Source organism: Carassius gibelio, chromosome A21, assembly GCF_023724105.1.
Source record: "Carassius gibelio isolate Cgi1373 ecotype wild population from Czech Republic chromosome A21, carGib1.2-hapl.c, whole genome shotgun sequence".
Taxonomy (NCBI): domain Eukaryota; kingdom Metazoa; phylum Chordata; class Actinopteri; order Cypriniformes; family Cyprinidae; genus Carassius; species Carassius gibelio.
The window spans coordinates 12,473,473-12,486,073 of NC_068391.1; the positions used below are offsets into that span (position 1 = coordinate 12,473,473).

General features: G+C 37.7%; 1 protein-coding gene across 4 annotated transcripts in view; it reads left to right on the forward strand.

The window, feature by feature from the left end:
* LOC127941763 (cell adhesion molecule 1-like) overlaps nt 1–12,601 on the forward strand; it is a 270,814-nt gene that overhangs the window by 240,001 nt on the left and 18,212 nt on the right. For 2 of the 4 annotated variants that reach the window (XM_052537145.1, XM_052537146.1), the window contains one exon: nt 11,565–11,597. The exons of the other annotated variants lie outside the window; for them this stretch is intronic. In XM_052537145.1, the coding sequence (XP_052393105.1) occupies nt 11,565–11,597 (33 nt within the window). The remainder of the gene's footprint in view (nt 1–11,564; nt 11,598–12,601) is intronic. 4 annotated transcript variants of the gene reach the window in all.

Here is a 12,601-nt window from a genome sequence, read left to right on the forward strand (position 1 = left end):
CAACTATTTGAAAACTGAAATCTGAGGGTGCATAAAAAAAAAAAAATCAAAATACTGAGAAAATCGCCTTTGAAGTTGTCCAAATGAATTCTTAGCAAAGCATATTACTAATCAAAATTAAGCCTTGATATATTTACAGTAGGAAATTTACAAAATATCTTCATGGAACCTGATTTTTACTTTAATAACTTAATGATATTTGGCACAAAAGAAAAATCTATAAGTTTGACCCATACAGTGTTTTGTTTTTGTTGTTTTTTGTATGGGTTTATTGCTAAAAATATACCCCAGCGACTTAAGACAGGTTTTGTGGTCCAGGGTCACAAATTGGACTGAAAAATTCTCACAAAGTGACTCTCACAGCAGCTCTGGAGATTAAGTTTTTGTGTAAGACGCAGAGGCTGAAAATCACCGCAAGCATCCCACATGCTTCAGTATTTGTGTAGTAAACATAACCACATTTCCATCATTCATACTGTAAATAGCTTCTGCATTGATTAAAAAAACACATGCATAATACCAGGCCATGGACCACACCTCGAAAACTGGGCATATGACCATGGCATAGTTGCTACAAATAACTTAAGCTCTTTTTGCACCAGGTTAGTTTGAACTGAGTGAAATCTGATTGTAGAATTGGCTCTGTGGCCGAATGATACATACGCCCTGCGATACTGACCACCATGAGCTCATTAGCTGCTCTAATCCACTCTGCTCAACATAAAGAGCACACAAAAGCTAATACTGTCCCAGATGATGGAAAGCTGAATCAATGTTGCTGCTGGTTTCAATCTCTAAAAAAGACCCTGATGTACTGTAATTTGTTGCCTGTAATGATTGTGATATTGAAGCAACCAATTGAGATCGTTTCACTGTCTGTTTTTCTCCTTCCTCAAGGCAATTCTTTATATTACAGTGAAAACCGTGCAGATTGCTAGAGATGCAGCTCTGCGTTTTGTTGTGTACTCGCGAAACCGAGTGGGAGCGGCCGTCGGTTCCACGAGCAATCAAAATCTTGGACTGACTTGTTCAGATGATTTGAGAGATTCTATAAAGGGCTGAGAAATGAATCAGCCATGATTAGGCTGCATGATTGTGTTTAATGAAAGAAGCAATGACGCATACTAATGAGACACACCCTCTTTCTTCATTAACGAGGTGAATGAATCTCGTTAACACTGCTGCCTGCTGCACACATGGAAATCCTCCAGAGGTCCAACCCGCAGGCATCGCTGCAGATAAACGGCCCTGATAGGGAAAATATTATTCAATTACAGACATATTGCATTGTTTGTGTGAAAAGATTCCAGCAAAGGCTCAGCTCTGGATATGCTTTCCACATGCCAGGCCATGCAAACCTATAGCTCTGCTATATCAGGCCGCATTTTTATCATTTCCCCCTTAAAACGCATCCTATTATGCCCATGTACTTCAATAGGAAGAGTGGGTCCTAAGTAGCCACACTACTTCCACCTTCTGCTGATTTCATTTATGCTTTGGCTGGATGTGTATACTTCAGGAACACCACATGAATTTATCACTCCGCAGAGGTGGAGGCCATTTAGAAATTTAATACATTTTTGATAAACTGGCTATAAGAGAAATGGAATGGGCTATACTGCACTTTTAAAAAATCTTTTAAAGCCATAACGCAAGGCTAAAGTGCTCCACAGCTTCAGGAGGTGACATTTAGAGATGACTAAATTGCCATTTACACTGAAAAGTAAATGGCTAAATGGAAGGGCCTTGCTTGCCACCATATGCAATGAGGACAGATGTCATTAATTTCTGTTTGTATTTATGTACTTTTTTCTCTGCTAAACACAGCTCAGAAATGGATGTTTATCGATATTTCTGAGAGCTTTTCTTCCCCACTAAGCTTTTGCAAATTTGATCAAAGATTAGGCATTTATTCCTCTCTGGCTGACAACACAATCTGTCCTCCATCTCTCTCGTTTCTCCCTTCCTGTCATTTGCTCCATCTCTTTCTGTACATTTATCTATCTGTGACTTTGAGCCACAGTGAAAAGGGAAGACTGAATGAAGACTCGAAAGGTGTTGTTTAGTCCTCTCATGTCCCCATTTCCCCAGACTATTGTGTTTATTTTTGTAGCCAAGGCCTTTTTATTTTACTCTGCAAGATCTGTAATTCTGAGCTGTGGTGAGAGGCTCTCCATTTTAGAGCTCTTTCGCTCACTTTTTCTTTCATAATCCATCACTTCCCCCTTTTTTTTATACTTTAGGTTGAGCACAGAAATTGACAGCAGTTTTAAGTGAATGTAAAAGAGTATTTGCAAGCACTTTATTTTACATTGTCGTTGTTACACTATTCAGTGCTACATATAAATGATCTGATATTCAGATCCATAGATTTGACTCAGCCCAATCTTCAGTGTGAGGCTATGGGATTTTTTGTCCCATTTTATTGTATTTTATTTGAACCCCTAACCCCTAAGTTTCATGCATTGTTGTAAACAATAGTATGAGTGATAACTGAAAAAAAAGTGCTTTTGTCAGTGCTTAAATTGCATAAACACCATCTGGTAAACTGATTTTGGAATTGAACAAATGAATTGCCCAGCAAAAGCACTTGTGTGTAAGAAAGAAGTCCATTTCCCTCACTGTCTGAATCCCGAAGCCGAGAACAAGCCAGACAATGAGAGATGGCTCGCTGGCAGAGAAAAGGCTAATTCACTAAAGGTCAATTGCATTACCACAGGGAAAACAACCACTGCAGTGCTTTGATACACAACCCAGGGAGACCATCCTCTAGAATTTATTGCACTTAGCATCATGTACGCGAACACAGAAATGCTCCCAATAAGTCTTTTTTTATGTGGAGGTATATTGTTATGGGAGCTATGATTACATCCTATGATGGCTAACTGGAAATAAGCTGGTAGAACTGTGGAGAATATTCAGCCTGAACCTGCCTGACATCACAGAAAGCCTAAATACAAACAGATAAATAATGCACACTTAATGGAAAAATAAACCTTATCCATTTGTTCTGTATTTTCCCGGTCAGTCATATACTCAAACAGATGCCTAATGTATTTAGCTGAAAATTATGCCTTTCTTCACATTCCTTCTTCATTTGGTTAAATGGGATATGTAATGCAAATATACAGAGCATTCAGTGTGCATTCAGAGATATCATGAGAGGTGGCATTGGACAGTTATTGCCAGTGAAAAGGAGAAGACAAAGTAAACTGAATGGATATATTCATGAACATGATTACATTTCTTTTAATTTCTATGCTGATGATTCTCAGATGTATGTTCCATTAAAATCTAGACATTCTCTGCAGCTTCTAGAGACTAAATGCTGGGTGGCAAACAGTTTCCTCCAGCTAAACAATGATCAGAAACTCTATAGACCCTTTTACAGTTGGTAAACAATGTGACGTATTTGTGTGGGCGGGGCTTAGCTGGAGGCAGAAAGATTCCCCTCAACACTTGAACAAACGGAAGCTAGCGAGTTTTCTTAGCTTGTTTTTTTAATAATGGCTGGAGAAAATAATCTGCTTTATCTGAATATTTAAGGTCACTCACTGTCCGGGACCGCGATAATTATTTGAAAAAGTTAACTTTAACGGACGGAACCAGATTGATCGACCCGTACACAATCACTCATTGGATGGACGATCTGACAGGATTACCTCCGATTGAGTGGCCTGACATCTACACTTACCTCATAGAGAAACCGAGCGTGTAAAGTAAAGAGAAACTGAGGGCGTATAAATCCTTAGATTAAATAAAGAGTGTCATTACAGTAAAATTATTATTAAGATGTAAATATTTTCTAGAAATAAAAATTCTGAAGACTGCAAATTAATTATAAACTTTCTGTATGTATTCTTTCTTACCATGTTCTTAAATTCCGATCACAATTAATCACAACAATGTATATAAAATGTTCTCCGTCGATTCTGGCAACCAACAACACAACAATACAACATTTTAAGCTCCTTGAGTAGCCGACCCTGTGTTGGTTTGTATTAGCCGCCTCCAGTTTTCCATTTGTTTTGCCTCCAGCTAGCGCCGTGACGTACCTGTGACGTCCGCGCAAAAGGGGTCTATAGCCAGCTACTTTGACAATCCTATTCCATATGTCAAGTCACATGCAAAAATGCACCTTTGAGTCTAAGCTTTGTCTTGAAAACAAATCAGCTCAGTTGTTAACAATAGCCACTGTCAGTTGAGGATAATTTTTCAGACTTAAATCTACACTTTCCTTTCAAGACTTGGAAAAAGTAAGTCATGCATTTATCACATGATGGTTGGACTATAATTCTTTCTACCTTGATCTTCGGACTATAATTCTTTATACCTTGATCTTCCCCAAACTTCACTAGCATGTTTGCAGATGGTCCAGAATGCAGCAGCCAAACTGTTCATATCGCTTTTTTTAGCCTCTTAAAACATTTTTAGCCTCTCTTCACTGGCTTACTGTCTCTTTCAGAATTCAGTTCAAAATTTTGCTGATTGATTTTAAAATGTCTTAATGGACAAGACCCATTTTACATCTCTGATCTTATTATTATTATTTTATTTAGCTCTCGTGTCCCTCAGATCTGCTCTCTTTTATATGTCCCATGGTCACTGCTAAAAGTTAAAGGTGACAAAGCCTTTGCAATTGCTGCTCCATATTTATGGAATTAGGTGCCACCTGACATTTAGAGTGCTCCTTCTATTTCAGTTTTTTATTTTATTTTTTTTATCTAGACTTAAAGGGTTAGTTCATCCGAGAATGGAAATTTGTCCATCTTCTACTCACCCTCGAAGCATCCTAGGTGTATGTGACTTTCTTCTTTCAGAATAATCCAATCGTAGTTGTATTAAAAATTGTCCTTGTTCTTCCAAGCCTTTCAGTGGGGTAAGCGGGTGTTTGTTGTCAACAGTTCAGAAGACGTGAAATAAAGTGCACGCATCTGTAATAAAACGTCCCTCACATGGCTCCAGGGGTGAATAAAGGCCCCCTGCAGCGAATCCATGTCTTTTTGTAAGATAAATATCCAGATTTCAAAGGTAATAAACGCTTTTTTCTCACTTCTGCTGACTGTTGGGAACCGGAGGACATGCAGGCAGATGTTGTAGTTCGTCAGTGCTGCGTGGTTAGTGACGAACGCAGAGAGAGAACAAAACAAAACGCTGGTCACGAATTAGAAGCACAAAATTAGGATTTGTAAAGAAAAACGTCAGAGGATTTTGAAATAAGCCAAGAGAAGACTGGTTTTCCTTTGCTAAAGTAAGGAAACTTTGTTACTTTTGCTCATACATTTCCCAGAGGTGCGCACAATGCATACGTCTTTCATCTTCCACCTGCATGTCTTCCGGTTCCCAAAAAGTCAGCAGAAGTGAGAAAAAAAGTGTTTATTACATTAGAAATCTAGATATTTATTTTACAAAAAGCATGGATTCGCTACAGGGGGCCTTTATTCAACCCCCAAATGTGCTCTGTAAATAAAATGTTCTTACTTGCTACTCACCTTCTCTTAATTTTACGTTTTTGGGGATTGATCATATGTCATCAAGTAGTTAAAGAGGTGGTTCACCCAAAAATGAAAAAGATGCATATTTATGTTTATAATGAAGTAAAAAATGCAATATGTATATTTTGTTTTATTAATTATTATATATAATCACTTTTCATCATATAATATCAATGTATAGTCATAAATAAAGAATAAAATATTATATATAAATAATTATGTGCAGTTATATAAATATAGTATTTTTAAATGCTGGTTGTGCTGTAGTTTATTGTACTTTGAGATTAATATTGTTAATATTAAGGTTAATATTGCACTTTTTATTTAATTTTGGTTTAATTTTAATGGTATTCTCAAAAAAAAAATATTTTAGTCAGTTTAATTTGATTAGTTTAATAGCTGACTATTTGCAGGAAAACACCTTTTCGGTGTCCTTAAAGGCTGTTTTGGGGCATTAATTAAGCTTGTTTGGCACAATAGATTCATCACAATAATGTTGCACTAGTATATTTTTTGAATGAAGAGTTGTGTGCTGCTGAGATTCAGCAGTTGTGTCCTTCCCTTGGGCACTGGGCGCATGTTTCGCTGTCATCTCCTGTGCCACACAAAGCTGTTGCAATTAGCTATGAAGCTGTGTGCCTATTGTCATCTCTGCTGATATCAGCTGCTGATGTAAGCAAGGACATCGCCTCAGGTGACCCACACTAAAAAAAAGGGCCATGCACAAGGGGGAAGGCCGTTGCTCATCAGCAGATTATTGACAGACTTCTGCCTGAACCAGAAATGGTCTTAGCAGGCTTCCAGAGGCCCTCTGATGATGGAGAGTTGGAGGACAGCTTGAAGATTGTAATGCTCATTTTGGATAAGTTCCTCCATATATTTTTTGTGTGTCCCTGGATAGTAGTAAATAACCAGGACAGCTTCCTTACGTCCCTCCTGCTTTCTCCATGTCTCCTCTTTTCTCTGCAAGAACATGCTCCAAACCATCTGCCTGATGGGAATCACAGTATGCATGGAGTGATGGAAACCCTCCACTTCCCTCTTAATGTCAAATAATAACCTGAGGACATTATTGCTCATTTTGATTGTGTTTTATTCGTAGGCTCATGCTTCATCTCAGGACTCTCTCCTTGAACTGTTTGCCTCGAGTACTCAGTGCCCACTTTCAGAGGGGCTTGACAGTTCATTTTTGATAATGTTTCAAATGTCTCCGCCCAACGGCGCAGTGACTCGAGACTTATACAAAGGCTTGCTGTGCAGCAGTAAGTGCGGTGTTATTCAAGTTGTTCATTTTTCTGATGTTGGAAGCCCTTTTGAAGGACCTAATGTCAGCGGTAGGCTGAGAAGTTTCCTTAGTGATTATGTTAAAGGCCTTGCTGTGCTTTTTTGTGCCAGATGAACACCTTTAATGGTGGAGTTTTGCATTTTATTTTGAGGACTAAAGAGCAGTGTAACACTAACACAGTGTGTTGTTATAGGTCTCCTGACCACCTAGAGGTTCTTTATCTAAAGTCCTAACAGCAGGGATTGCAAGTAAAGCGTGCTCGCATGCTCTCTGTAACTCTTGTAATTCTTTTTCACAAACCTCATCAAAATACATTCAGCAAATTTCAGAATTCAAAAATTGAATTCAGGAATTGGAATTTGATTAGAAAGGAAAGGTGTGTACACTTATGTTATCGATTTCAAACAAGGCTTTTCTCATTTAAGATTAACTGAAATAATATACAGTAAATGAAAAAATAAATAATGATCATGATTTTCAGTTGAAGTTCTGTAAGTAGAGAGCTGTAAGTTTAATCATTTAATGACATATTTTGTTCACTTGTAGTTATTTTTAGCTATTTTATTTTCAATTTAAGGATTTATAATTTTACGTTTATAAAATGACTATAATAATAATAATAAAAAAGATAATATCTATATACTAATTTTATCCCTCATAATCAAATTAGACGTCTTTTTCATCAAGTGGTGGTTCAGTAAATAGTGAGCTGCAAGGTTTTTCTTTTATTATTTTTTAAAAAAAATTTATACTGTTTTACAGATTTAAATTCACATTTTAGTTTAGTTGGTGTTAATTATAGTAGTTGTTTATTTTATGGAACTTAGAAAATGCAAGATGATCATATTCTATAATATTCTAATTTTATTTACTCTTAATCACTTTAAAATTAAGCGAAGAGAAGAGAAGCTTTTTCGTTGTATCTGATTTGCAGTCTCCACAGCTTTTATTGAAGAAAGACAACCGATAAAAATGCTTTGCATGAATTTTCCAATTCATGGGACATTCTGTAAATCTAGTCTCAGTTAGAAACTGACACCAGGTCAGTTCTGGTTCACAACCCACACTTATAGTATAGATCTCATATTGTAACCCTGAGGTCCCAGGTTCAAACACTGGAAAAGGCAAACTATAAAGGCCAGGTTACTTCAGGGTTGCTACCCCCCTCAAGAGTGCACTACAAGTCGCATTGGATATAAAATATTTTTCTAAATCTAGCATTCATACAGTAATTCATTTCTGTCTTTTACTGTTTAGTGAAACACTTTTTTTCCAAGAAGCTCTCCATCCAAAAGCAGCCAGCGCCCTTGATCTCCATCTTGTGATCCAATGAACGTGCCTCACTCATCTAACTTTGCCTCACTCAAATATGTAATTGCTTGGTACTCTACACACCATCTGAACCGCTTCTTTCTGTCAATCTGATAAATATTGAGGAATACTCCACTGAACCTGAATCATCAAAGCTAACAACTGGATTAAGTCTAGATCCTATCTAATCGAGCGGAGAAACGCCAAGTTATGCTTTAAGGGCAAAGTTTGTGTTGCCCCAATAGTGATTGACATCTCTAATGTTTCTTCCCATAACGAGCACCTCTGCATCACGGCTCTCCTGGTGTGTTTGAAGTGCTCTCTGCCCTTAGGTAATGCACCAGGATAAGGGCTCACACTCCTCATGTTATGTATTCGCTTCCATATTTCTGTAGAGGCATTTCATCAGCTCAAAGCAGAAAGGCAGTCTGAATTCCTCTGTTATATCAGAGGAATTACCTGGAGCAGTATTGCAGGTTTACATTGAGTTATCAACATTTCAAAAAGTCAGAGGCCTTCTGGTGCAATTTAATGACTAATTACATACAATAGTTGCAAAGGCATTCTTTTGTTATTTTTTTATACAATTTTACATCATGTTCATAAGTCATATATATACTAGTGGTTTGCCTTAAAAGTCAGTCCATGTTATTTTAATGTACCACACTCTACTTTTGACTCAATAGCTTGGTTCTCAAGAAAGGCAAGCATATGAAAAGGTATTTTTTATGTGGTTATTATTTATTGAGAGTCTTGTGGTCCTGCTATATTGATCGAGGGTGCAGCAGTGATTGTCAGCACCATTTGAAAATGATCTATGTTTACAAAGCAGCACACGCCAGCAATTCGTGCATGACCAGTTTAGACATTTTATGGTTCTTGAGAGATGATATTTTGACACAAATCAGATCCCACCGCAGAATCATATTCCCCTTCCTCAATGTGGACAGTTTTCTTGTAATAGAGCTTTATAATCAATTAGGCTAACAGGCTAAGCTGTAAACAGAAAAGCCAAAAGTATGGAGCCAGAAGAGTCTCAATAAAGATAAATGCACACACTACATTCACATATGCACACACAGGATTCATAGATGAACACACATGATTCATAAATACACACACAAGATGCACAAATGCGCACAAAATTCACAAATGCACACACAAAATTTAAAAAGCACAGAAGATTCACAAATGCATACAACATTCAGAAATGCACACAAAAATCAGAAATACACACACAATTCAGAAATGCAAACAACATTTACAAATGCACTCAAGATTTACAAATGCACAGGACAAGATTCACAAATGCACAGGACAAGATTCAGAAATGTATTTCTGATGCACACACACATATATCTTGATTCACAAACTGCTTGCGGTCTGTGAACTTCACAGCATTTGTGTTTGAATTTTGAGACTCCCCTGACTTGGCTCGACACACAAATGCTTTTTTTTAAACAGGGAATGATCAGCAACCAATCAGATATCTCCCTTCTTTTAGCCAATCACAAGAATGCACCCCATGTGGGGGGATTGTTTACTTATAAGCCAATCACATGAACGTGTTCACACAGCAATTGTATTAAATAGTATGAAAATACAGATGTTTAGATTACAATTCAGGTTTATTTTTTATTATTTTTTACTAAATATAAATTTAAAAATGTCTCAATACATATAGCCCAGTGACTGCAGAAAAAAAGTTAACCATGGATTCATAAATTTGCAATAGGCAATTATTTCATTTTATTGAAATATTTTAATGAAAGTAAAAAAAAAAAATGTTTAAACCTTTTTGAATATTTAAATATATCTAAATATTATTTTGGATGCAATATAGAAGTCACTTTAATTATAATATTGAGTCCCTACATGAAGATAGAGTTAGTGGTCCGCTGCGAGAGGAAAGTGGCTCTCTGGCTGCGAAAAGTGGGTCTCCGGCTGTCGTTCGCTTAGGAAAGTGAGTTGATCGCTGCGTGAGGAAAGTGAATCGTTCGCTGAGGAAAGTGAGTCGCTCGCTGGGTGAGGAAAGTGAGTCGTTTGCTGCGTGACTCGTGAGGAAAGTGAATCGTTCGCTGAGGAAAGTGAGTCGCTCGCTGGGTGAGGAAAGTGAGTCGTTCGCTGCGTGACTCGTGAGGAAAGTGAGTCGTTCGCTGCGCAAAGTGGGTCGCTGGCTGCGCAAAGTGAGTCGCCGGCTGTGTGAGGTAAGTGAGTCGTTCGCTGAGGAAAGTGAGTCGTTCGCTGCGTGAGGAAAGTGAGTCGTTCGCTGATTGGCTTATAAGTAAACAATCCCCCACGTGGGGTGCATTCTTGTGATTGGCTAAAACAAGGGAGATATCTGATTGGTTGCAGATCATTCCCTGTTTAAAAAAAGGCATTTGTGTGTCGAGCCAAGTCAAGGGAGTCTCAAAATTCACACACAAATGCAGTGAAGTTCACAGACCGCAAGCAGTTTGTAAATCAAGATATATGTGTGTGTGCATCAGAAATACATTTCTGAATCTTGTCCTGTGCATTTGTGAATCTTGAGTGCATTTGTAAATGTTGTTTGCATTTCTAAATTGTGTGTGTATTTCTGAATTTTGTGTGCATTTCTGAATTTTGTATGCATTTGTGAATCTTCTGTGCTTTTTAAATTTTGTGTGTGCATTTGTGAATTTTGTGTGCATTTGTGTATCCTGTGTGTGTATTTATGAATTATGTGTGTGCATGTATGAATCCTATGTGTGCATATGTGACTGTAGTGTGTGCATTTATCTTTATTGAGACTCTTCTGGCTCCATACAAAAGAAGGTGAAATTTGAATAATGTGGTCAATTTTAGCTTTTGTAATATAATATGATATGTGATTTAAAACATGTTAAATTGATTGAAATTTCAGCAAAATTTCTGTTGTCATTTTCCAGTTAATGATTAGAAATGGTATATATTTTTTATATAATAAAAAATTGCAATTAAAGGGGAAAATACAATATTTATTTATTTATTTATTTTATTATTATTATTATTGTGTATGTGCTTTTTACATCAGAAATATGTGCTTTTACATTAGAATAGACTTTTTTTTTTTATGAACTGTCCCTTTAATTAACACATTTGAAGATTAAAAATATGTATCCATTTCTAATCAGGTACTGAATAGAGTAGCCATAGAAATCTCAGTCTTAGATATTGAGATGGTTTTGTTGAGGAAGGTGGATTTGAATCTGTGGGGTTCTTTGTACCAAAGTATTTTTGACATCCCTAGTCTTAGCTGTGCGTTTTGATGCCCTGTTTGTTTTGACGTGCAAAACATTTGATTTGGTCCTCTTGTCATTGTTTCTAAGTATTGGTCATTGTTGTAATTGTGTGTAAATGCTTGCTTATAAGTTCCATTTGTTTTTTTTCCCCCATTTCTCCTTTTTATGCATGCTGTTCCTCATGTTTCCCTCCTCCTTCCTACACCGCACCACCTCGCCTCGTGTGCTCAGACGCTGCGCCTAGCACTGAAGCCGCAGCTCACGGTTGGTACCTCTCACTCCTACTTCTGCCAGCACAGCATGCCAGCTGAGTACAGTACGGCACGTATCAGCGACATGCACGGGATGCCGGAATTAAACTAATGTGGATTTGCTGTATATGTGTCTGTCTGCCTGTCCATCCATATGTCACATCCTTTATCCCTATTGCCATTCACCCGCAAAGACCCACCTGTTTGCCATTACACTCCTCTACCAAACATTCGCCTTGTAATTCCAGGCCACGTCTCACATCCACCCCACATGCATGAGCAGTTCCCGAGTCCTTGTTGGCATTTCTGACTTCTCACCTTTGCAAGTCCTCCCAGAGCTCCCAACAGACACTCGTAACATTTTCATGAATTTAAATGATGTCCAAATGACTCTTTTTGATTTCTGAGAAATGAGCGGAGAGCCTTTTCTCTACATGACGCAGATGGCATTATACTCCACCTTGGTGCGCCAGCTCCACATGCAAATCACAGAATGGGGACCATTTGCATAGCTCATGGGCTTTATTGTGTTTTACAATATACCACGAAAGCATTTCTCAATTCATTAAGCCCTTTATCCTGGCTCTCAGTTTGCAGTGGCAGATGCTTGTGTAAATGTGTTAGATTTAGTATAAAGGCATTTCGTGATACTGTGTAATTATGTCACCTGTGCTGACAATGATTATATTTGCCATTATATTGTGCCTCGCACTGGACCATACCTCAAATTGTACACTTTTCTGCACCCCAGCCACCTCGCGAACCGACTGAGTTGAGACATCGTCATTTGTTTACATATATCCACAACTTTCCATATGGAAAAGGTTAAACCAAATACAAGCGGTAGAACATCTAAAGGTTAGGGCTATTCTTTTGCATGTACATAATTTGGACGTGCCTGCAGAACGTGGTCAGGCTTGACTGTGTAGCAGAGCTATAATTGAGCTTTTGTACAGTTCACTGCATTTCTAAATACCATGTCACAAGGCCAATGTTAACTTTGTACAGTTATATCAG